The following is a 26797-nucleotide window of genomic DNA, read 5'->3' as shown; positions in this document are numbered from 1 at the left end:
GACAGCGCTATTAGATTAATATTTGATCCCAAATCACAAAATGCTCGACCTAGCTTCTTTAGTCCTATTGATATTAGAATTGTGAATGAACTGGGGTCTTTCTCCTTTAGTGGGACCTTGTTTTTCAATATTGCACTACACTCTTCATTCAATGGTACCACCTTAAATTCTTCAAATTTTCTTCTATTGGTGAGCACATCTTTAAAAAATTTCACATAATTTGGCATTTGCTTCAAAGCTTCCACTAATAGTATGTTTATAAGAATTTCCTTAAATATATTCATGAACTTCTCAAAGTGGGCTTCTTCCTTTTTATTCTTTGTGAAAAAGGAGGTGCTGGTGTGTATGTTATGTTTTCTTGTCCACTGCTGACTGACTGTTATTTGTGTTTTAGTAGGCTCCACAGTTTCTGCATAATTTTTATTGTATTCTTTCTGTACAACAGCTTCTGCATAATTTTTGCTATGCTCTTTCTGTACAACAACTTGTGTTTTTTATTTTTTTTCTCCCTTGTTGGGTATTTCTTTCTCACTTCTCAATTCTATTGCTTGGCATTGCTCCATGCCCTCTCTTTTTGGCGTTTTGGTGTCTGCTGGCAGTTTATAAACAGGTCTATTTTATTAGGCTCTCAAGCGATGTTCCCGATACTCCTCGGGTCTTCTTTCCTAGATTGCTTCTCACATCGGCCCATCAACAATTGTTAAATGCTATTCTTTCTAGGATCTCATATGCTTCATTGTATGTCTTTGACAAAATAGCTTCATTGTAGTAGAAATATTCAGTCCATTGTAGAAAGTCTCCATATGTATACAATGAGGTAATCCGTGGTGAGGACATTTTCTAAGCATCTCCTTAAATCTCTCACAAGCTTCACTTAGTGTCTCATCTTCAAATTGTTGAAAAACGAAAATCTCATCTCTGAACAGTGCGTTTCTAGTGGGTGAAAAATACTTTGATAAAAAATTTATCTTCTAGACTATTCCAAGAATCAATTGTTCCCGGTGTGAAAGTATTCAACCATGATTTAGCACCATCCTTCAAAGAATAAGGGAATAAGTTCAATCTAATCACATCTTTATCCACTCCTTAAAATCGAAATGAGTCACTAACTCCCAAAAATGACTTTAGATGTAGGTGGGGATTTTCCAACGGTAGTCCCTGAAATTGCCTAATGGTTTGCAACATTTGAAACATCACAGGCCTTAACTCGAACATGGTTGCTTGCATTTCGGGTCTAGTAATGCACGAATTTAGCTCTTCCACAGCTGGGTGTGCATATGCTCGGATCGCTCTTTCTCTGTCATCTGTTAAATGAATGACATTAGCACTAATTCTCTCTTGATTAGCCATGCTGGATTTTCAAACTCCGGATTCAATGGGCTATTTGCTGTATATTCTGTTCTGTCATTTTCTTTTTCTCCCTCAACTTTCGTCTAAAGGTTCTCTCTATTTTGGGATAAAAAATAAATTCCAAACCGGTAGGTGGGTTCATGCACAAAATTCTATAGCAGTAAATATAATTTTGCAGTAGTAAATTAAGCAATGGAAAATTCAGCTTACTATGACTTCTTTTTGGCTCCAACTCACGAAAATCTACAAGTAAAATAACCAAATTAGGTTCCCTGACAACCGCACCAAAAACTTGATCGCTTGTGGATGTATATAATAAAATTATGTAAAATTAAAATAATAAGTGCAAGTATACACTATCACAAGTAGCAAGTAATAAGTAAACTATCGATTCCACCGAGAACCTATCAACTATAATGAGGAAGGTTCGGCTAAGAGAGAATAAATAGATAAGTTGTTGGGTTTTGTGGTAGATATTAGTTTCTTTTAATAGATTCCCAAACTCACTTCCTGAGGTCATGCATGGTTATTATTTTCATAATCGTTGTAATTTCTATTAACAAGGCTCTAGGAGAAGAATTATTCCTCACCTTTTGATTACCTTCAAGTCTCCTTGAAATGGAACTAGAGTCTTAAAGAGGATTTCATTGCTCCCTCTATTCTTCCGAATAGGAGAACAACTATGTATGTAAAGTAGCTAATTAAACACATGTAAATGATTAACAACAACTCTTTAATAAACTAAAATCATACCGTCAATATACTTCAACTATATAAAACTCTCTCGCCTCCCCTATAAAGTTTAGCTCTCCATACAAACTGAATTAAACAGAGGAATCCACATTTCAATCATGTAAAATTGATAGAATTAGAAAAGAGAATAAGGAAATAGAGAGTTATCCCGCCTTGTTGTTGTTCTTCAATGGAAGTTCTCTTCCCTTGAGCTCTCACGTCCACTTCTTTGCCCTAACCTATCCTTCTTGGTCTTTTTTTTCTTCTACTATCAACAGCTTCTGGATTAGGGTTTTCCTTCTTCTGCTCTGATTTCACAGCAGTTCACCGTAGCATAGGCTCTACTGTCTAAACTGATTTTTATTTTTTCCAAAGTGTGGCTCTCCCTTTTTAGGTATCATTTTCTTTTTATAATGTTTGTTTATTCTCCTTTAGGGTTGAAAAAGGATAAAATCGTCCACCTAGGATGTTTCTAATTTGGTAGTTAATGATCCACGTGAACGGCTGATGATGATTAAAATTTCCATGTCATCCCCAAAACGTTTGCGTTCCGAATTGCTTCAACATTAGAGTCAGCAATTTATTTCCAGATGCAAGTAGTATTGTTTCCAGTTTTGCTACAGCATAATGGTTCAGCATGAATGTTCTGGAATTTTACCAAATGACTCAATTAAGTATACAATTAAGCTTGATGTATGCAAATTGAATTTCTTTTCATATTAATCCACAATGGACTATTTCATGTATACTAATTAGAATAAATTAAAAAATTAATGAGAAAATGATGAATTTTACAAAATTAACTATAAAAAAACTTTATATAACTCTATTCTTGGAGAGTTATCCACATCCAACATATTTTTCAATAGTAAAAGAAACAAGAGCGGGTCAAATTAACTTCACTTTCTCATGATCACTCAACCATTGAAGCTTGACCAAATGGAACTAACAACATTGATGCAACTACCACTATTAATGACTACACTACAAGGTATAGATGGAACAAGGCAACTAGTTTGAAATAAGTTCTCTCTTAATTTGGGTGTTCAAAGCTCTTTTAGTAACTAAGGATATATGTGTAGGGTCATCTTCACTAAATTCCTCACTCTCATCATTTTCTTCTTTTATATCTTCACGTGCCTCTTCATCTCCTATCACAATTTTTCACTCTTTGATATTCATAATTTTCCCATTAGTGCAATCTCTGTTATAATGTCCTACTCCTTGAAATTTTGTTTCAGGTTTCTCATACATCTCTTGATTTTTGTGCTTATAATCCATGTTCTTGCTATCCTTTTTCTATGTAGAGGTAGAGTTGGAAAAAGTGATTTAGGAGATTTTTTAGTGGTTTAAATTGAGGAGAAAGTTTAGGAAATTTGTTAGTGCTTTCAGATGTATGCTCTATTCGTAACAACGAGGAGAATTAAAAGCATAAGTGCTTAAAGTTCTTCAGTTCAAATGATCTCTCCCCTGAAGTTGTTCTTTTTACTTAATTTATTTGTTTCAATATACTTGGATCGTAGGCCATATCCAACATAGGAATGAAAATTCCTTGGTCTTGTGGTACACACACATGATGGCTGCATGTGGTGAGCCTTCCAAGCACGTGACGTGCACTTCTAAGCCCGTTTTCACTGCATTCGATCTTTTATTTTATGTTTTTTTTGTCACGATTTCAATTCTAACCCTAATTTTACTTGAGTTAAGACTTGCCAAAGAAATATAAGATATTATGGAGCTCATAACATGCAAAAAAAGCTTACTTGGGAAGACACACTTCATTCAAGAGAGTAACTACATAGCTTTGGGCAAGTAATACTTGAACGGATCACTAGAATGTACTAGTATGCGAGCATTCTGTTCTTTAGGTAGTTAGAAAATGTACGTTAAGAACTTCATAAGGGCGTTCATAGATGAATGTGTACTGTATGTATGAAACTATCAATATGCTTCTTAGTTGAGATTTTTGAAGCATGTTGTCTTATGTATTATCCAAAGCTAGAAAGAGTATATGAATGACTAAAATACGAGTTGGGAAATATGGATGAGTATGTTATGTATGAGGTAAGAAATTATCAAAATTTCCCTATGATGAGATTTGTGGTGAATGTTATTTTATATGCTTTTCGTTGTGATAAAAAAGAGAATTGGCTATTGTGACCCGTGCTCCGAGTAAATGATGGATGTTATCTCCCCCTTGAGCTTATTTTCTTGTATACTTACATGATGTAGTATGTTTTAGCTCTAGGTGTTTGACTGTGTGTTCTCCCTGTAGAGCGTGTTTATCTACACAGAGTTAGGTTGGCTCGACGATGACCTTGGTCAGGATGCCTCTAGAAGATTGAGCACCTTTGGATCGTGAGTGGTGGTCACAGGGTCTAGACCCTCGTGCTCCTACAAAATAATAATAATAATAATAATAAAAGACTTAAGGAGTCGTAACAAAGTATCCTGGAACCAGAAGTCCACGTTAAACCACCTATTTACCTAGAGAATCCAATAAACCTCTTAAGTTCCCAAATATGACTAAGGTGAAGATTAGATCATGGATTACGTGCTTAGGTGATCGATAGGAATATCAACCTAGCAAGCATTCATGATTGGACTCAATTAGGATTAGGGCTCTATAACAAGTGTGGTTTACATGTTGACCCAGATGAGTACTTTTCCAGTATATCTTGCACCCCAAGATCATAAGTGATTAGAGGTTTAGACCCATGTGCGAGTGTGGTTTAAATTGCCTAGATGCCCCTAAAAAACTAGCATACCTCCACAACATCCAAGCATGATAAAGATAACTCTCCTGGACATATAACAACTAGTATAGTGTCTAATGAACTTTTACTTTCTTTCCCATTTCGATACGGTACCGCTAAGACAGATGTGAAGCTAGTTAGAGATGTGTGATTCAGTAGTTTTTTAGATTATCCTACATGATGGATCCGTCATATGGTTGGACATTGATCATGCAGATAGTCATTGGTTTCATTGCACGGAGGATTCTTCCTATGGGAGGGTGTAAATCATACGGGTAGTTAGTGGAGCTGGCACATACCGAGGGTATATAGTGCCCTCAACCTTGGGCGACTTTATGGCCTATGGGATGGGTTTGCCAGCTAATCTCTCGTGGATGACAAGCACGCTAGCACTCACCATCCTATCCCCACCTAGTTTACGAAGAAAAAGAAAACACACTTGTTTTCATGTGTCATAAGTCATGTTACTATCTTTCAACAATCCAAAAAGTATATGCTTTAAGTTTCCTTTGAAGAAACAAAGGAGTTCATCAAGCCAACCACAAATGAAAGTCAAAACATTAAAACTCATGTACGCCCATTATTTTGCTACACGCAAATAGGGTTTGAGGCATAGTTTAAACACATATATCAAATCATATAACACTTGAAGGGTAACAACTATTTGGATGAGAAAGTAGGGATACTTTGCTCATGTCTAAAGAAGTCATAAGGATCAACTTTGGTCTTAACATGAACCAATCTATCAAAATTCTCTTTCCCAAAATACTTATAACCCCAAATGCCAGCTTGTTCATAGCTTGTTCTTCCATACTTGTTGTTTGATCCAATATCAAGGTCTCTATAATTGAGATATGCCGCTCTAGGTGACTTTGAAACGAAAGGAGCCATGTAACTATAAAGCTCTCGTATCCAATTTAGGTGCTTATTCTCTGCATCAATACCTCGTTCTACCCAGCTCGTGGTGTAACCAATTTTGTATGAATATTCACCTCTATGTGAAAAGGGAGTTTCCAACTCTGAAATTTCACTCATTTTCCCTCCATAAGGAATGAATATAATTTGGGGCGTTTCTATATCTCCGGATCTTAATCTTTGCCGTATGCCCTCGATTGCAGCCATGGGAATGGGTTCCTTAACGTAGTCGGATTTCACTTTTGTGCTTACAGTCATGAGAGGTGTCTTACTTAGTAGATCTTCTAGCTTGCTCCCCGGTTGAAGCCCGGTGCCCATAATGAGCGCTGTTTCGACCCAACTCGTTTCTATGCAGTCTTTCTTTGACAAATCCAATTCAGGGAATGTTGTGTTGAGGATTGTCAAAAGCTCATCTGCCTTGCCAAGATAGAATGAGAAGAATAATGCTAATGGGTTTATTTTGCTTCCTTGTCTTGTAAAATTCCCTCCTGTCATCAATAATTGAGTTATCCAATATTAACCAAACATTAATTTCGAATTTTTGGGACTAATTAAAAATTAAATTTAAATTTCATACTTTAATCATGAATATTGCTATTTATGTGAGATCTCAGGTCGGTTGGGAGAAAAAAGAAACATTCTTTATAAGAGTGTAGAAACTTCTAATGAGCAGACCGTTTTAAAAACCTTGAGGGAAAACCTGGAAGTGAAAGTCTAAAGTAGACAATATATACTAGCGGTGAGCTTGAGCTATTACAGATTGTATGAGAGCCAAACACGGGATGATGTGCCAGTGAGGAGGTTGAGCCCCAAAAGAGGGTGGACACGAGGCGGTATGGCAGTGAGGACACTGGACCCCTAAGGGGGTGGATTGTGAGATAGTACGTCGGTTGGGGAGGAGAACGAATCGAAGTGGTGTGCTAGTGAGGACACTAGACCCAAAGGGGGTGGATTGTGAGATAACACGTCGATTGGGGAGGAGAACGAATCATTCCTTATAAGGATGTGGAAAATACTCCCTAACCAACCATTTTAAAAACATTGAAGGGAAGTCTAAAAGAGAAAGCACAAAGAAGACAATATCTGCTAACGGTGAGTTTGGGCTATTACAAATGGTATCAAAGTCAGACACCGGGTGATGTGCCAGTGAGGAGGCTGAACTCCGAAGTGAGGTGGATACGAGGCAGGATGCCAGCAAGAATGCTGAGCTCCGAATGGGGTGGATTGTAAGATCTCTATTGGTGGGGTAGGAGAAAGAGCCATTCTTTTATGAGAGTCTAGGTACCTCTCCCTCGAAAACGCATTTTAAAATCCTTAAATGGAAGTCTAAAAGAAAATGCTCAAACAAAATAAAATCACAATATTGGTTAGTGGTTAAAATGATTTCACATCGTGGTAAGAGTCGGAAAAAAATACCTTCCAAAAGAATGCCAAGAAATAGATTATTTTCCAATTTGTGAGCCACGTATTGCCACTGATGAATTAGCTTGGTTGCACCGTCCTCCACAGTTTTGTTCACTACGCAAAGTGTCACTGTTGCCGGAACCGAAACCAAGTTCACCTTCCAAGCCACCACAATTCCAAAGCTCCCTCCACCGCCACCTCTAATAGCCCAAAACAAATCCTCGCCCATCAACTTTCTATCAAAAAACTTCCCATTCGCATCAACCAATTGAGCGTCTATCACATTATCAGCCGCAAGACCATATTTCCTTAACAACAGCCCATACCCACCACCACTTAAGTGTCCACCAACCCCAACCGTCGGACAAATCCCAGCCGGAAAGGCCAAGCTTCGACTTTTCTCAGCAATTCTATAATAAAGCTCACCAAGAGTAGCACCGGACTGAACCCAAGCTGTCTTACTTTCAACATCGATAGAGATCGAGTTCAGGTTAATCAGGTCAACGATAATGAACGGTAACGATGCAACGTAAGAAAGACCCTCGATATCATGGCCACCGCTTCGAGTTCGGATTTGAAGGCCGTGGGATTTGGAACAAAGGACGGCTGCTTGAATGTGAGAAACATGTAATGGTGTTATGATGAGGAGTGGCTTTGGGGTATGAGGGGTTGAAAATCTAAGGTTTCTAAGGGTGAAATTCAAGACATCAGAATAAGAGGAATTGAAGGGAGTGTAAAGGACGTTTGAAATGGAGGAGGCATCTTGAGAATAATGGGAGAGACATTGGAGGAAATTTTCATGGGGTTTGGCAAAATTAGATGAAACCCATGATGAACATGAACATAAAACAAGAAGGGTAAGAGAAAGAGGGAGTAATGGAGAAGAATTCATGGCTGAATTTGACATTTTTGTGTTTGAAAGCTTCTCTATTTATGGTGGAAATAATGGATAAAGACATACAAAAATCAAATGTTCTATTGACCGAAGTATTATTTTGTCATTAGTTTAAGTTTGGCTTAGTTGAATTTGATGAATTAAAAATTCAATATCAAATATGAAATTCTCTACTAATTACAAAATGGATTATTGGTACTAGAAATCAATAATTGCATTCACAACGAGAAAAGTGTTTTAATGTTTCAAAATAAATTACAACCGAGGCTAACCGCTATTAGATATTGTTCGTTTTAGCTCATTACGTATCGTCGTCAGTTACACAATTTTAAAACCCGTTAAATAGAGTTGTTCAAAATGTCAAATGAAAAGTCAAACGTATTTGAATGTCGTTATTACCACGTCATTTCAAAATATCATAGGAGATTTTTTTTGTCAAATATTCTAATAAATTTTTATTTTAATAATAGTTGTTTGAAATACGCACGAAATGTTAAATATAATATTGCAATTTTAGAAATAATATAAATAATATGAATATTTTTTAAGCTTATAATTTAGCATATGATTAAATTGTTATATTATGAACCAACAGATTTAATCTACCCCTCAAATATTATCAACCAAAAAACTAGGATAACTTGTAATGATCATTTCCTTATTTTTAATTATGTAATCATTTCTATATTTTAATTACAAATTAAACATAAAAAATTCTAATTTAATTTACAAAAATATATTGATTTTTTTAGTAAGAAAAGATCCGAATGCCGTAATGAAATTTGACTATTTCTTACGCATTTTCCACGTTGAAATAAACAATTGATTGAGAAAATTTAATTAAAATTGAGAGATAAATGATTTGTAATAGTTTTTGAAGAAACTTGAAAGCGTTAACCATTGATTTGGAAGAAAACTTTAGATATTAAATTTATGAAATTAATGATCTAAGAAAACAAATTAATGATCTAAGCGTTGATCCTATGCATGTGTCATGATCTCGAGTTGTAATGTCGTCATCAGACTTACAAGAATGTTTTGCCTTAACTTGAAATAGAGGTTGCACGTGGCTTGAGTATTTTAAAAAATACTCATTACGTGACCCTACTATCGGTTAACAACCCCAAGATTTTTATCAATAATAGTCCTAAACATAATAGTCATGATTCTGTTAACAACCTCGATTTGTCCATCCTTTGACGATGACAAATAGTTGAATATACTAGCTTAGTTCCCAACTTACCCCACAAAACAAGCTAGAAGTGGCTTAAAATTCTAACATTACAATCACTAACTATGCTTTTAGAAATGTCATGCAATTGTACAACTTTCCTAAAGGATAAAACAACAATATGTTTTGCATCCTCATTTTGTGAAAAGGAATCAAATGACCCATTTACTAAATGGACCAACCACAATAAAGATGCTATTATAAGCTTTCCTAGTCTTAGGTAAACCCAAAACAAAATTCATTGATATATCAATCCAACAACCATTAAAAATAGGTAATGGAGGATATAAATCGTGTGGTTGAAGCCTAGACTTAGCTTGTTTACCTACGGTACAACAGGTAACAAGCATATTATAAGTTTTAGGAACTTCATTGTGTTTATATTAAACCATCTCCATGAACTCTCTTACAAGTTACAAGAAACTGACGTATGAAACAAGATAGTATGCATAGTTAAGTATTGAGGATGACATGCCTTCATGATAAGGCATTTGCAACAATGTTCTCTTTACCTCATTTATATTTTATGACGTAAGGGAATGTTTCAATAAATTCCAACCACTTTGCATGTCGTCTACTGAGTTTATTTTGTTGCCTCAAATGCTTTAAACTTTCATAGTCCGTATGAATGACGAAATCGTTAGCCCAAAGATAATGTTGCCATGTTTTCAATGTATGAATCAAAGCATAAAACTCTTTGTCATGAGTTAAATACCTCAAAGATGCATCTGCCATCTTTTCGCTGAAGAACATTAATGGTCTTTGATTTTGCATTAATGCAACACCTATCCTTACTCTGCTAGCATCACATTCAATTTCAAAAGTTCATTCAAAATTAGGTAATGCAAGCGAGGGAGCATAACTCAATTTTTCTTTCAAAGTGTTAAAAGCAAGTTCTTGATCTTTTTCCCGTCCAAAGGAAATATTTTTCTTAACAAGTTCATTCATGGGTGAAGCAATTGTACTAAAATTCTTAATGAACCTATAGTAGAAACTTGCAAGACCACAAAAACTTCTTACCACACTTACACTTTTAGGTATAGACTAATCTTTATAGTTTCACTCTCTCTTCATCAACCTCAACACCATTAAATTAAACTACAGATCTCAGAAAGTTAAACTTTTTCCATGCAAAAGTTACCTTTCTTTAAATTTACATACAAACATTCATTTCTCGAAGTAATCAAAACATTATTACGGTACATGCGTATCATGATCATACATGCGTATCATGATCATCTAAGAATTTAGAGTAAACAAGGATGTAGTCATTAAGCTTGCCTAGTAAAAATAGTTATTAACTTGAATAATTATAGAAAATAGTTAGTGATTTATTTAAGAGAATTGTTAGTAGTTTTAACTTAGAGAATTGGTAGGATCCCACAACAACGTACACTTATCCGAGTAAGAATATTGGCTAAAAGATTTATTTTGATGACGTATGTACACCAATAGAGAATATAGAGAAAGAAGAATGTACATCTTGAAAGTAGTTAGACATATACATATATAGTTTCCATTTACTATATATAGATATAACCACCGACTATATATAAATATCTATCAAATATATGTGTACGAGATTTTCACCCTACCTAGGCATAGACTCCATAACCCAAAAATTCCAGTCAACCAAGAATTTCATTGAGTATCAACATCTTCACTGCACCATACCAATTGAGGTTTTGCACAACCTCTCTTCCAACATCAACATATTTTTTCAACATGTTTGTTCAATTCTTTGCACCCTCTATCTTCTCCAAACAAGTTACCATTTTCCACTAATCTGTGAGTGAAATGGTATCGTCTTCTGTGTTTTGTCTTTGAATGATAGACCGAGTTTCTCACCGACTGTATGACACTATGACTATCTGTATAAAGAAACTTCTTGTGCTGCTTCGGTTGGTTATAAACTTGTTTTTTTTTTTTTTTAATTTCTTTTGATGTCATAAGCTTGGACTAAAAATAGCTATTACCATTTATTTTATTTTGATTTTTATTCCTCCATAAAATAGGAAAAATTTGTTGATGAGTTTGAACTAGCTTTTACAATGTAAAATGAGTGGAAGTAGGAGTAGCTGATTAATATTACTTTTCATTATATAAGAAAAATAGTTACCATGGTAACACACACCACCACAAACAAAATAATAATAATAATAATAATAATAATAATAATTTGTGTGTATTTGCTCCTTCTCAAAATATGTTATTGCTTACATTTGGTATCAAAGCTTCAAGATCTAGGCCGGTTTTCAATCATGTCTCACCTAGAGATTGAGCAGTCAAGAAGAGAGCAAAGAGAGAGAGATAAAAAAAAGAGAGAGGAATCGAGTGGCAAGAGCCAAAGCACCGGTGCAATAGAAGATCATGCCTCAAACGAAGTGAGTGTACGAATTCAAGAAAAGGAGGGATCTATTACACTCAAATACCCGATGTTGACAAGATGCAACTATGCAGCTTGGGTGATTAAAATGGGGATATTTATGATGGCACAAGGTGTTTGGGAGACAATTGAATCACCCAAAACAGTAGATAACCGCAAATATAAGATGGCTTTAGAAACTATTTATCAAAGTATTGGAGAAGATATGTTGCTACAGTTGGGTATCAAGAAAACGGCCAAGGAAGCTTTGGCGGGAGTTTGAAGTGTTGAGGATGGGTGATTCAGAAAATATTGACGAGTATTCTCGAAAACTCACCATTATTGTCAACAAATTGAGAGACCTCGACAATACTGTGGATGATATCCAAGTAGTTAAGAAGCTTCTACGATCCTCTGCAAAGTTTCTTCAAATCACTTCAACGATTGAGGAGTTCAGTGATCTCAAAACGAAATCTGTTCATGAGATTATTGGATCAATCAAGGCACATGAAGAAAGGTGGCAAGGGTTTGGAGAAAAAGATGAAATCATTCTCCTCAGTCGTGCAGAATGGAAGGGATGAGAGAATGCAAAATCCTCAAAGAAAGAAGGGAAGGATCAAGGCAGTTCCAGAGGAGGCAGGGGACGGGGTCGTGGAAGAGGGAGAGGTCGTGGGCGAAGTGACTCGCATCGAGGAGATAAAGGAGGGTCACAAACTCAGAAGAATAAGTTCGACAAAAGTAAAATTAAGTTATACAGTTGTCAGCAGATGGGACACTTCACATCAAAGTGTTCCACAAAAGATGAACAACTCAACTTGATAGAGATGCAGAAGGATGAGAAGTCTTCATTGCTGATGATAGAGGCGTGTGAAATTAAAACCCCATGTGATAAAGAGCCTAATTTTGTGATGCTGAATAAAACTATAGTGCCGCCACTAGCAAATATTGGAGTTGAAAATTCCTGGTACCTAGGTACTGGAGCAAGCATCCACATGTCATGATAAAGGAGGGTGTTTCGTGAGCTCAACACATCTGTTGTTGGAAAGTTACGTTTCGATGATAACTCTGTGGTCGAGGAATAATACTCTTCAAATGCAAAACCGATGAGCACTTGATCTTATCACAAGTTTATTACATACCCAAACTCAAAAGCAACATAATAAGTTTGAGACAACTGGACAAGAGTGGAAATAAAACTGTCATAGAGGACACTGTGATGAAGATATATGGCAATGCCAGAAGCTTGATTATTATGGTGACCAAATAATCCAACAAATTGTATGTAGCAAAGCTGAAGCTTGAGGATCACGTGTGTTTAATGACCAATAGTTGGCTCTGGCACGCGAGGTATGGACACCTGAATTTTCACTCTTTAAAGCAATTAACTGACAAAAGATGGTTGAAGGTTCGTGAAAATCACCCAAGTCAATCAATTCTATGATGGGTGTTTAATTGGAAAGCAACATAGGACTCCTTTTTCGCGAACAACAACATATCATGCAAAGGAGCCATTGAATCTCGTCCATGGAGATCTATGTGGACCTATTTCACCAATGACTTATGGAGGTAATATATATTTTATATTATTGGTGGGTGATTTTTCACGATTTATGTGGGTGTTTTTGTTGAAAAACAAGAATGAAACACTAGTGTATTTAAAAAGTTGAAGATGAGTGTGGAGGTAGAGAAAGACAAGAAGATTAAGAACTTTAGAACAGACCGTGGAGGAGAGTTCTTATCTACTGCTTTTAAAGACTATTACGAGAATGAAGACATGAAGAGATTTCTTACTGCACCATTTTCACTACAACAAAATGACGGAGTAGAAAGGCGTAATCGAACGATGGTAGAGATGACCAGATGTATGCTAAAGAGCAGAGAGATGTATGTTGTTTTGACTAGAAATTTGACGAGGAAATTGTGAGAAGAAAAACAGCCTATAGTTTGAAGGAGAAAAAATAGGAAAAACAATATATCCTACAAATGGAAAGGAGTTAAATAACAATATATCCTAAAAATGGAGAGGAGTGTAGACTTAATGAAAGCCTGTCCACTCGACTTACTATTCCACTAACTTCAATTGTGCGGCTTTAACTATTAACTAAAAATAGTCATTAAAAATGAGGAAGGACTTTTAACCTAAAACAAGGATTTATGTAACAATCTTCTCCTGAAGACATGTGGTATATTCCTACCTTATTGTTTGAACTCCGATTTGAGTCCTATTGCTCGGGTTTCCGGTGGCATGTCCTCTAGACTCCACGTTTTGTTCTCAATGATGGACGCCATCTCTTCTTCGAGCTCGCGTGCTGCCAGTTCAAGTGGTTCACCTCCTTCCAGTAGGTCTTCCATCCTCCGGTACCTGGCCACTAGATTATCATCGTGATCAGCATCCAACGTCAAATCTGCAATACGTGGTGTTGCGAACTCTACTGGTTCAGGGGGTACAACTAGAGTTGTGGTTGGGGTTGGCATACGCGTGCCCAATGCAGCTGCTGGCGGTGGTGACGGTTCCCGATGCTGCGCTCCTCCTTCTCCTAGCTCGGTGATGAGGTACACCACCGTGAATTAATTTAGTTTTTGGTCCACCTCGGTCACGTCGTTCCACTGCCAGAAGGTGCTCTCGTCAAAGACAACGTCGCGCGACACGTGAGCTCGCCCCCCACAGGATCATAGAGCCTGTACACCTTGCTCCCGGGTTCGTAGCCTATGAAGATGACCTTCAGTCTCCTAGGATCGAGCTTGGCGAGGTGTGGACGCGTGTCCTTCATGTATGCAACGTAGCCGAACACTAGGAGATGATGTACCGCTGGCTTCTTGTTGTACCAGGCCTCGTGTGGTGTCTTCCCGTCGAGGTTTCGTGTTGGCGATCGATTGAGAAGGTAGGCGACCATCATTACTGCCTCTGCCCAGAACCTCTCTAGCATCTCGACTATCTTTAGCAACGACCTTGTTGCCTCGACGATGGTCTGATTTTGGCGCTCCACCACTCCGTTTTGCTGGGGGGTCTGATTCGGCCTCCGCTCGTGCTTGAATGTGCTTAATTGCCTCTACCGCCTAATTTTTCGCTTGCAGTAGGATCAGCCACATGATGTGGCTTTTTTGTCATCAGCCAGCATGAGGAAGAGGGTCTTGCTGTCTAGGGTCGCCAGCTTGATGTGCCCACAGATATCATTGTGCACAAGCTCCAATGGCTCACCGGTGCGATAGGATGCCTGAGATGGAAAGGGGGTGCGCCTCTGCTTGCTGATGAGACATCCATCGCACAGCCTGTTCACGCCTTCAATTGCCGGCAAGCCGTGCACCATCTCCTCCTTGTGTAGTTTTTGTAGAGCAAGAAAGCTCAGGTGCCCATACCTTGCGTGCCACCTCCAAGATACTTCTTCGGTCCTAGTCGATAGGCTGACCAGTTGCTCTATCTCCAACTCCAGATGTAAAGGCGGTTTGTCGTGCCCTAACTTGTGTGAGCCGCCGTCGTCGATCATCGCAAATCTGAGTAGCCCACGCTGGATGGAAATGTGGTAGCCGGCCTCATCGAGTTGACCTAGGCTCACAAGGTTAGACTTGAGCGTCGGGATGAAGTAGACACCGGTCAGCTTGCGGTGTTCACCTCCCTTGTCGATGAACAGGATGGTGCCGCACCCCCTTCGATCTCGACGACGGAGCCGTCGCCGAACTTAACCGTCCCACGAATCCTCGATTCGAGCTCGAAGAATGCAGACCTGGCCCCGATCATATGGTTTGTTGCACCTGTGTCGAGGACCCATCGCTGGTGCTCTTGCTACTCGTCTCTTTCCTCGATTTGAGCAAACATTCACTCCTCTTTCAGCTGAATTGGCTCCCCAGTCGGTGTCTTTGTTACACCCAACTGGAGCTCTTCCTCGGGTTCGACGCTTACCGGAGCAGTTACGTCGTCGTCGATTACCTCCGTAGATTTGGAATCGGAGTTGGGGACATCGGGTAGGACTGATTCACTCACCATGAAAAGAGCTGGCTTTTCCTCCTCGGATCGAGCCACATGGGCCTTCTCCTTGTTCCTGAGCTTACTCCAGCAATTCTTGCTCAGGTGCCCTTCTTCCCGCAGTTCGAGCACTAGATTGGCCGGCCTTCAGAAGACTCCTTCTTTTGATCCCCTTCTTTCCCAATGGTTTAGAGAAAAAACAAGAAAAAAATCTCATATCGAATTCAAATTGCCATGCTATTATTACTTAATATTCATATTTTCTATGGCGAAGACATAGTTTTTCTTTTTTGTCTAAAAAAAACTCATTGGTGCCGAGCGTGAGGGAATGCTAGACGTTTGGTAATTTCTCCTCCAACCAGAATAAAAGATCCCATTGAAGCGGCTAATCCCATGCATATTGTATGTATATCTGGTTTCATAAAAGAAAGCCGCTATGGTGAAATCGGTAGACACGCTGCTCTTAGGAAGCAGTGCTAGAGCATCTTGGTTTGAGTATGAGTAGTGGCATGTCATTTTATATTATAAAACAAGTTCTATAATATAATTAATTCACGTCCCTGATATTAATTGAATTGAGGGACCTTTTTAAATTTTTTTAATGATATTTTCAACTTTAGGGCATATATTAACTCATATATCTTTTTCGGTCATTTCAACTGTCATTACAACTTTAGACATGCTCGAGGTGATTGGGGCCGACCTGCAGCATCTTCTTCACGATTTCTGTCTTGCACTCGATGTTGCTCGTATATTAACTCATATATTCACGATTTCTTCACGATGTGTCATGAGTCATGTTACTATCTTTCACCAATCCAAAAAGTATATGCTTTAAGTTTCCTTTGAAGAAACAAAGGAATTCATCAAGCCAACCACAAATGAAAGTCAAAACATTAAAACTCATGTATGCCCATTATTTTGCTACATACAAATAGGGTTGAAACATAGCTTAAACACATGTATCAAATCATGTAATAGTTAAGAGTAAGAACTATTTGGATGAGAGAGTAGGGATACTTTGCTCATGCCTAAAGAAGTCATAAGGATCAACTTTGGTCTTAACATGAACCAATCTATCAAAATTCTCTTTCCCAAAATACTTATAACCCCAAATGCTAGCTTGTTCATAGTTGGTTCTTCCATACTTGTTGTTTGATCCAATATCAAGGTCTCTATAATTGAGATATGCGGCTCTAGGTGACTTTGAAACGAAAGGAGCCATGTAACTATAAAGCTCTCGTATCCAATTTAGGTGCTTATTCTCTGCATCAATACCTCCTTCTATCCAGTTCGTGGTGTAACCAATTTTGTATGAATATTCACCTCTATGTGAAAAGGGAGTTTCCAACTCTGAAATTTCACTCATTTTCCCTCCATAAGGAATGAATATAATTTGTGGCGTTTCTATATCTCCGGATCTTAATCTTTGCCATATGCCCTCGATTGCAGCCATGGGAATGGGCTCCTTGACGTAGTCGGATTTCATTTTTGTCCTTACAGTCATGAGAGGTGTCTTACTTAATAGATCTTCTAGCTTACTTCCAGGTTGAAGGCCAGTGCCCATGATGAGTGCTGTTTCGACCCAACTCGTCTCCATGCAGTCTGTCTTTGACAAACCCAATTCAGGGAATGTTGTGTTGAGGATTGTTAAAAGCTCATCTGCCTTCCCAAGATACAATGAGAAGAATAGTGCTAATGGGTTTATTTTGCTTCCTTGTCTTGTAAAATTCCCTCCTGTCATCGATAATTGAGTTATACAATATTAACCAAAAATTAATTTCGAATTTTAGGGTCTAATTAAAAATTAAATTTAAATTTCCTAATTTAATCATGAATATTATGAATATTGTGATTTATGTGAGATCTGACATCGGTTGGGAGAAGAATGAAACATTCTTTGTAAGAGTCTAGAAACTTCTAACTAGCAGACCGTTTTAAAAACTTTGAGGGGAAACCTGGAAGGGAAAGTCTAAGGAGGACAATATCTACTAACTCTAAGGAGGACAATATCTACTTACAGTGAGCTTGATTTATTACAAATGGTATGAGAGTCATGCTAGCGGTGAGCTTGAGCTATTACAAATTGTATGAGAGCCAAACACGGGATGATGTGCCAGTGAGGAGGTTGAGCCCTAAAAGAGGGTGGACACGAGGCGGTATGGCAGTGAGGACACTGGACCCCTAAGGGGGTGGATTGTGAGATAGTACGTCGGTTGGGGAGGAGAACGAATCGAAGTGGTGTGCTAGTGAGGACACTAGACCCAAAGGGGGTGGATTGTGAGATAACACGTCGGTTGTGGAGGAGAACGAATCATTCCTTATAAGGGTGTGGAAAATACTCCCTAACCAACCATTTTAAAAACATTGAAGGGAAGTCTAAAAGAGAAAGCACAAAGGAGACAATATCTGCTAACGGTGAGTTTGGGCTATTACAAATGGTATCAAAGTCAGACACCGAGTGATGTGCCAGTGAGGAGGCTGAACTCCGAAGTGAGGTGGATACGAGGCAGGATGCCAGCAAGAATGCTGAGCTCCGAATGGGGTGGATTGTAAGATCTCCATTGGTGGGGTAGGAGAAAGAACCATTCTTTTATGAGCGTCTAGGTACCTCTCCCTAGGGAACGCATTTTAAAATCCTTAAGTGGAAGTCTAAAAGGAAATGCTCAAAGAAAATAATATTTCAATATTTATTAGTGGTGGGATTAGAGGTATTGGGTAAGAGTCCGAAAAAAATACCTTCCAAAAGAATGCTAAGAAATAGATTATTTTCCAATTTGTGAGCCACGTATTGCCACTGATGAATTAGCTTGGTTGCACCGTCCTCCACAGTTTTGTTCACTACGCAAAGTGTCACTGTTGCCGGAACCGAAACCAAGTTCACCTTCCAAGCCACCACAATTCCAAAGCTCCCTCCACCGCCACCTCTAATAGCCCAAAACAAATCCTCGCCCATCAACTTTCTATCAAAAAACTTCCCATTCGCATCAACCAATTGAGCGTCTATCACATTATCAGCCGCAAGACCATATTTCCTTAACAACAGCCCATACCCACCACCACTTAAGTGTCCACCAACCCCAACCGTCGGACAAATCCCAGCCGGAAAGGCCAAGCTTCGACTTTTCTCAGCAATTCTATAATAAAGCTCACCAAGAGTAGCACCGGACTGAACCCAAGCTGTCTTACTTTCAACGTCGATAGAGATCGAGTTCAGGTTAATCAGGTCAACGATAATGAACGGTAACGATGCAACGTAAGAAAGACCCTCGATATCATGGCCACCGCTTCGAGTTCGGATTTGAAGGCCGTGGGATTTGGAACAAAGGACGGCTGCTTGAATGTGAGAAACATGTAATGGTGTTATGATGAGGAGTGGCTTTGGGGTATGAGGGGTTGAAAATCTAAGGTTTCTAAGGGTGAAATTCAAGACATCAGAATAAGAGGAATTGAAGGGAGTGTAAAGGACGTTTGAAATGGAGGAGGCATCTTGAGAATAATGGGAGAGACATTGGAGGAAATTTTCATGGGGTTTGGCAAAATTAGATGAAACCCATGATGAACATGAACAGAAAACAAGAAAGGTAAGAGAAAAAGGGAGAAATGGAGAAGAATTCATGGCTGAGTTTGACATTTTTGTGATTGAAAGCTCTTCTATTTATGGTGGTTTGCAGGGAAAGAAATGGAAAATGACATAAAAAAAATTAATCTAGCAAGGTTGCATGATTTTTATTAGCCTTTGACCAAATTATTATTTCACTATTAATTTAAGTTTGGATAAGTTGATTTTGATGAAATTAAGGATTCTATATCCAACTTGACATTGTCAACTAATTATATAATGTATAATTGGTAATAGAAATCCACCGTACATAATAGTTCTATTAAAACAGTTGCATTCATGACGAGAACAAGCGTTTTCATTAGTTTTTCCTTAAAAAAAAAAAAATCTTCATCAATAAGGAAATAAACAAAGTTAGCCAATTATTTTGTTTTGTTTTTTTTCTTTTGTTAAATTATATATTAAAAAATATCCCAAAATTGTAATATTATCCTACCAAGACTATTTTTTAAACCAAAATAATAATAATAATAATAATAAGTTAGGTGTCTTCATTTGTCATGGTCTCTAGGATGAGTTTAATAGGTATGGAGGAGTCGTCACTCACGGTAGGTAACCTTTCAATCTACCTATAACTCTATATGTGTCTACTACTAAGCGCTAGTTGAAAGCTCCTCAAATAGTGGCTAACAAGCTCCATGTCCTCAAGCCATTTCAAGCTCTTAGATAGTGAAAGGCTCCCCGCAAACACAATCGAACCTCCAGTGACTAACACTTGAACTCTTACACACTGTCATTAGAACAATACTAGACCGTAAACTTACACTAGTAGGGGCTCTGATGCCACAATAGGTTGACTTAGTAGCTGGGTAGTGTGACTTTTTGGTCCTATGGAAGGGTTTCTCAGTTAACCTTCCATGGATGACGACTAGGCTAGCACATATTATACTCTTGCCACTAGAGAGAGTTTTGTGAGGTAGAACCTCAACCTAAGACATACCAGACATTTAGTGTGCAAGCGAAAGCGAAGAAACTACCTAAGTCAAGCCGTAGAAAATGTATATAGAATAACAAAAAAATTAGAAGAAAAAAAAAGAGAGGGAAATTGTCCCACATCGAGAGAAGTGGGGAGTTGACATCCACTCTAGAAGATAGATCCTTTACTTAATTTTATCATCCCACTTATACGATTTGAAGCTCATTGGAGAATACATTTTCTGACAGCTCCAAGCTAGCATTTTAGCTTATTCGACTTGGGTATGATATGCTCAGACCCTTTGTACTAGTGTCCTTTTCAGAAATGTTTAAGTTAGTATGATTATCCCTTACCTAGTTAAAATTTTTTAAGTTAGTTTAAATTATTTTATTCAAAATTAAGTTTAGTCAATTTAAATTATGAGGAGTAAGTTTGAATTATTTTATGCCAAATTAGGTGAGTCAATTTCTATAGTAGAATGCTAATTTATAATTGTTGAACTCCTTAGATAAAATTAAATTTTACAGAGCAGCGTTAAGCTAGCATCAAAGGGTCATAGTAGCTTTGGCCTAGGCCAACCAAGTAAGTGGTCCTACTATCTGCTCGGTTAGAAGACTTGTCTTATGATGACACGTGCCCAGTGGCCCTTGCACATATCATGTATGTTGATATGATGTACTATGATGATGTAATATGTTATAATTATGTGATTTTTGTATGATATTATGATCTGTTATGATGATGCATTATGTTTTGATAATGTGATGTATTATGATAGTATGATATGTTATGATGATTATGCATTATGATATGATGACAGTGTGATGATGATATAACATAGTATGATTATATCTCATGTTACGATGAATTGCATGTATGAGATTTCATGATGCATTATGATAATGAAGAGTTTTCTGATACACAACCCTAAATGATATGAATGATGAATGTATAAAACCTTATGCATGCATGTTACCTAGAATAATATGTAAAGGATGTGTGAGGTTGTGTCGCAGGAATGATTTAACATGAAAAATATAGGGACCTCATGCATATTATATGTTCATTTACATCAGGATACATCTGCTTTTATGATGAGTACGGACACATACACTATGATGATGATCCTCATCATGCTTTGCATGATATACGAGAGTTCATTGTACCATCAGACGTCCGACTACAACCGACTAGCCCAACCATGTAGGCCCAGAGGGGTGTGAGCTCGCTTGGTGGGCCCATGCTTACACGTGTGGGTCGTATGTAAGGAAGTACTACACATCCAATTTGTCCGGAATGGAGGCCACCTTTATGCTTGTTTTAAATGATATATCCCTAATTATGATTGCATATGTTTGCATTTCCTGACCCCAAAAGTGGGATCACTTATTGAATATTTCTTAAAATATTCAATCCATATGCTACTTCTATATTTCAAGTAAAGGCAATGCACCTCTGTGTGGTTGACGGCGACATCACAATTAAAGACCATAAAACTTGTATATGGTAGTTGCATTTAATTTCGTGGATTTTAGGTTAATAGAAAACTAGGATCCCTAAAAGGTAAGATTGAGTTAAGAGTGTTGCTCAAACATCGAGGCAGCCTACTTGCTCAAACAACAATTGAGACTATGCCTGAACTTCCTAGAGCCCGGAGTAAAACTCGTGAATATCTACTAGGTTAAGGATGCGATGAGGACCTACAAATAGGTTGCTTCCTAAATATTTTTATACTCACCTTTTTTCTTTTCCTTTTTCAAGCTTTCACAGACTACGGATCGAGGTGGAGGGGTATTTTTTTTTAATTTTTTTAATCTTTTCACAGACTTCGAAACAATATTGAGACCCATTGCAGTTACTTTTCCTTGAGAAGAAGTAGAAAAAGAATAAAAATAGTGAGAATCTCATTGTTATTGGTTGTGGTACATAAAAGATAAAATCAAATATATATTTACCATAAAACAACCCTTTTGCTATTTACTAAGAAGTAAACTTAAGACAAAGTGAGGATAAAAATTATTTAATCTAATGTGGTCACGGATTTTATTTTATCATCTTAAAAATAGTTTGTTATCTCATTTACAAAATATTATAAGATTACATTTTTTTTATATATATGAAACGAACCCAATACCCTTAGATGCTAAGTAATTTGAATATTTGATACGCATTTTCCTTGTTCAATTAAACAACCGAGTACATCAAATCCTTATGACATTGATTGAGAATTTTATTTTAATGTGAAGACTTGTGAATAAAAAAAACAAAGAGATAAGATTTTTAATACTTTGGAGCTAAAAACTTTATATTAAAATGTAGGAAAGTAACTCCATTTGGTAAGCAACATTGGATCTTATAAGAGATTGACAAATTTTTTAAGTGCCAACCCGAGTTATAGTTGAATGTTTAAATCTTTTAATAGAAGATTTTAAATAACATGACATGTTTGGAATCTCATCACAATTAGTTCATTAATTCAAATTCTAGCTAGTCAAGGTGTTTTGTCCCCAATAATGCAACAATCTTCAAGCTCCCATACCATTTGTTATTCTCTAAATACCACGACCTTTAATTCTTTGATACCATTCGTGGTGTCCAAATGCCATAACCAGCGGAATGCCACAACAAAAAATTCTTTGATATCCAATTGTTATAGCGAATGTGGAAGCGGAAGCAAGATCGATCGCATGCATACACCTACGAACAGAAATTAAACAATGAGACATAAAAATTTACGTGGTTCAGAGAGAAGAAATTCCTCTATATCTATGGGTGGTAGCCAATCACTATAACCAAAGTGTTTACAAGTGTATCTTTCACACTCTTATAGAATATGTGCGTTGTTGAGCGATCCTAACAAAATAAAGTAGCCCTTTTACTGTGGAGGGAGTAGTTTTTTAAATTTTTTCACACAATCTATCTTTTTACTTGTCTCCTTGTATAGGTTTACTTGCTTTGTCCGGTTAGACTTTACTCGTATCCTAGCTTTGCTAGAGTTTGTATGATTGGTTGTGAACACTTTATGACATTGTATTTTTCTTATACTTTATCCGTCTCCTTTTATAAATGTTTTAAAACTATCTTCAAAATAGATAAGCGGTTAGAATGTTGAATGAAAAATCTACGTGTCTAAAGTTCATTTTTAGACTTAATTTAGACAAACGTCATACTTACAACCACGACAATATTGGTTTCAACACTTGGTCGAAGTACACCAAAATAAATAAAAAATAAAATAAAATAAAAACTTGAGGGAAAGTTTTTTTTTTTTTTTTTAAATTTATTTTTAAGTAAAGTAACTTAATCTCTATACTTTTTAATTCTTTTTTGTTGTTTCAAATATTCACAATGGTCTTTAGCTTTTAGTGTAACATCCCAAAGTAAATGTAATTTACTCTAATAAAATTTAAGTCGCCTTCATAAGACCCAAGGGACTCTATAGGAATTAAGCCGCCCATGTAAAACTCAAAGGATTCTATAGGAATTAAGCCGCCCATGTAAGATTCAAAGGATTCTATAGGAATTAAGCTGCCCATGTATGACTCAAAGGATTCAAAAAGAAATTTAAACGATGTCACTTCTATATCATAACAAGTGATTTTAAGCCTTTAAGGCCTTTGGAAAATAATTGGAAAAAAAAAAAAAAAGTGTAATGGACAAAAACTTGGTATTTCTAATTTTTAAGGAAATTTCTGGATTTTAAATTTTGATCCGAAGGAATTTCAAGATTCTAAAGAAGGAAAAATTGACCAACAATGGAGGACGACAAAAAAATTTGGAGGGCGGAGAAAATAATAATAAAATATTTTAAAAAATGAAAAATTACCAAAATACTCCTGAACTTCGAGATATTTACGAAAATGACACAGATCAGAAAATCCCTTGAATCTCCATTTTCATGTTGGATCTTCACTAAATTTGAGTATGCTTTAGAGGATACACAACTCACTACATCCAACGTCTAGAATTCAAATTGGAGGTCGATTGCTCGTTGATCGGAGACGATATTTCCAATGAGAAATCTAGAAAAACCATTCTCCAAATTATAATGGTTCTAGAAGTTTCGACGTCGGTTTAAACTTCTCCTATAAAGTATGAAGTTGAAGCATTCATATAGAACAAGAATTGAGTTGAGTCGAGCTCCCAATTGCAAGTAATAACCATTTAGATCTTGAGTTTCTACTCTCAGATTTTTTCCAAATTCGAGGAAAATTATCCACCATTTCCCTTCAAACTTGTTACTTCAGTTTCTAAACAAGAGCTAAAAGAGCCTAGAACCTATTCCCCCAATAGTGGCCGTCATTGAAGAACTTCAAGGAAGCTTGAAAATCCAAGTACGGTTCGAGGTAGAGAGGTGCTCAGGAATTGAACCGTCATAGAGGAGTGTCAACCCGAGGCATAGTGTTAATTTGTATTCCTTTCTTTTGGGTTTTCATTTGTTTTCTTTTAGATTTCCCCACGTGTTCCTCCCTTGTAAATAACTAAAATAGTATTTGTTTTGTATACGTATTGATTTAGATATTGGTTTTCATCTATGGTATTTTATGATTTTAAATCATGAAAAATTTTACCTTATTTTCGGCACTTTTATTTGTTTGTTTTATTTTACTTTTATTTTATTTGTTTATGCTTTCATCTTTTTATCGCGGTCTAATTTCTCGAAAGCCTAGAAAATCAGGTTGTGATATCAAGCATTAGAGTCCTATATATCTAAATCCATTAAACCGAGTTCACAAAAGCTTATAAAAAAAACACCCATCCAAAACATACCAAAATAGACCTTAATCGTCGTTGAATGGTGCTCAACATGACTAAGAGTGTTTAAACGACAACTATTGGAATTGAAACTACAAAAAGAAACTTTCCAATGGTTAGAAATGTAACTGCAACACTTTAAAAGTAATTTTCAATATCTAAAATTTCACGTTTGTTGGGTTGGTGACCGAAGCAACTTGAATAGAGTTCACAATCCAACCCAACCTAACCTTCTATTTTCATATTTGGTTTGGTTCTTTTGTTCGGTTGTTCTTTCTTAATTGTTTTTTTTTAAATCTACTTATCCAAGTTACATTAATAACTAAAATTTTATAAAACTCAAATATTAAACGTTTACGAGTCACAATCCATACTAACTTTCGTTACAAATGTAAAATAACATTAATCTTTATAAAATCTTAAAAGTAGGGTAGGTTAGGTTGGGTTATAACCCTATTTTCGAGTTTTTCAAGTTGACTAGACCAAAAAAATATCAACTTGCGAATCTACTCGAATTTTTAAATTTTCAAAAATTCAACTCAATTCAAATTGAAATTAGTCGAATTCTCAAGTCATATGAACACTATCACCACGAACCTCCTTATGCATGCCAAAGAATGCCAAAGAATACATATGCACATGCAATTGACTATATTTGATATCCCATCCATGTGAACAAAAAGTTGGGAGTCGGACGAATGAAAGCAATATTGACCTTTAAAATGGGCATTTTTTTTTCCATAAATAAATAAAAGCTTTCTTCATTCAACAACCAATAATAATTTCTTGTTCTTGCTAGGAATGGAGAATTTGTTCAATTGACAATTTCAATATTATTTATTTATTAATTAATTATGAACTATAATAACAAAATATTAACTTAGCCACCACACAAATTGAACAAACAAATTTCAAAGCTTTGATTCCCATGAACTTTCCCCCAAGTTTTTTCAATATCGTGTTTGATTGGATGATCTCAAAACCATATGCAATCCATTACTCATTATATACGTCATTATCTTATTCTTTAAAATTTATATATTTATAAATTTCTATATTAGGATCTTTCGACCTGCTAGAATATTTTGAAGTGTTTATGCTTTAATTAGATTAGCTTCAATTGATCAAACCCAATTATTCAAGTAATTAAATAAATCTTAATAAATAATGAAGTTAACTAAACCATACCATAAAAACATTAGCTTGAACGGTCGTAATTTAGTGTAACTTATTGCTACTTGAATTAGTCCCTTCATATTTTGAGAATATATTAGTTATAGAATATATTTTAGATGTTTGTGTAATCCGTTAATATTTTTTCTTTTATGATTTGAGTAGTAGTATATTTTATTTATTCTCAAGATTTAGTTAGTTTAAATTTTTCGTAGGTATTAGTTGGTATGTGGTATCCTATTTAAACTTGTGAATATCAATGAAGATTGAACCTTCAGATTTCAATTTTATTTCTCATTCTTAACTCTGTATTGTTTTGAGTAATAATATTTTCAGATCTATTCACACTTTTGAGTGGTAGATATTGTGTCATGAACCCGATTATTTGAGTTATTTATTCAAATTTTTGTTATAGAAATAAAATGACAATAACTAAAATAATTTAATTTTAGGACAACATATGAATCAATATAACTCACAAAATTTAAATAAGTTAATAATCAAACTCGTTGAATTGATTAGGTTATTCATTTTGAGTTTTTATTAATATTCGTAAAAATATTATATCATCGACACAGATCAAGAATTTAAATCTAACGCAACTTTTTGTTCAACTAAAAAGAACGAAAGCATTACCACGTGCATTGCTCCAAACCACTCATTCAACTCAGGTATTTGTTAGTCAAGTAATGTATAAAAAAAAAAAAAAAAAAAAAAAAAAA

General features: G+C 36.3%; 2 protein-coding genes and 1 non-coding gene across 3 annotated transcripts; 1 reads left to right on the top strand and 2 right to left on the bottom strand.

Annotated features, from left to right (window-relative positions):
• Positions 1–819: 819 nt before the first annotated feature.
• LOC111457342 lies at positions 820–927 on the top strand. Its single transcript, XR_002712922.1, has one exon. It is a non-coding gene; the product is annotated as a Plant small nucleolar RNA R71 (small nucleolar RNA).
• A 4515-nt stretch (positions 928–5442) lies between these two features.
• Positions 5443–8082, bottom strand: LOC111456787 (berberine bridge enzyme-like 18). The gene is made up of 2 exons (XM_023098780.1): positions 7170–8082; positions 5443–6241 (listed from the first exon to the last, which is right to left on the bottom strand). The coding sequence occupies exons 1-2, from the start codon at positions 8062–8064 to the stop codon at positions 5499–5501; spliced, it is 1638 nt and encodes a 545-aa protein (XP_022954548.1). The 5' UTR covers positions 8065–8082; the 3' UTR covers positions 5443–5498.
• Positions 8083–16574: 8492 nt separating this feature from the next.
• Positions 16575–19261, bottom strand: LOC111456788 (berberine bridge enzyme-like 18). Its single transcript, XM_023098781.1, has 2 exons — positions 18349–19261; positions 16575–17346 (listed from the first exon to the last, which is right to left on the bottom strand). The coding sequence occupies exons 1-2, from the start codon at positions 19241–19243 to the stop codon at positions 16604–16606; spliced, it is 1638 nt and encodes a 545-aa protein (XP_022954549.1). The 5' UTR covers positions 19244–19261; the 3' UTR covers positions 16575–16603.
• Between the last annotated feature and the right edge of the window lie 7536 nt (positions 19262–26797).

This window comes from Cucurbita moschata, unplaced genomic scaffold (assembly GCF_002738365.1).
Source record: "Cucurbita moschata cultivar Rifu unplaced genomic scaffold, Cmos_1.0 Cmo_Scf00019, whole genome shotgun sequence".
Lineage (NCBI taxonomy): Eukaryota > Viridiplantae > Streptophyta > Magnoliopsida > Cucurbitales > Cucurbitaceae > Cucurbita > Cucurbita moschata.
Note: the sequence above shows the minus strand (reverse complement) of the source record. Positions and strands in the feature narration are given on the sequence as shown.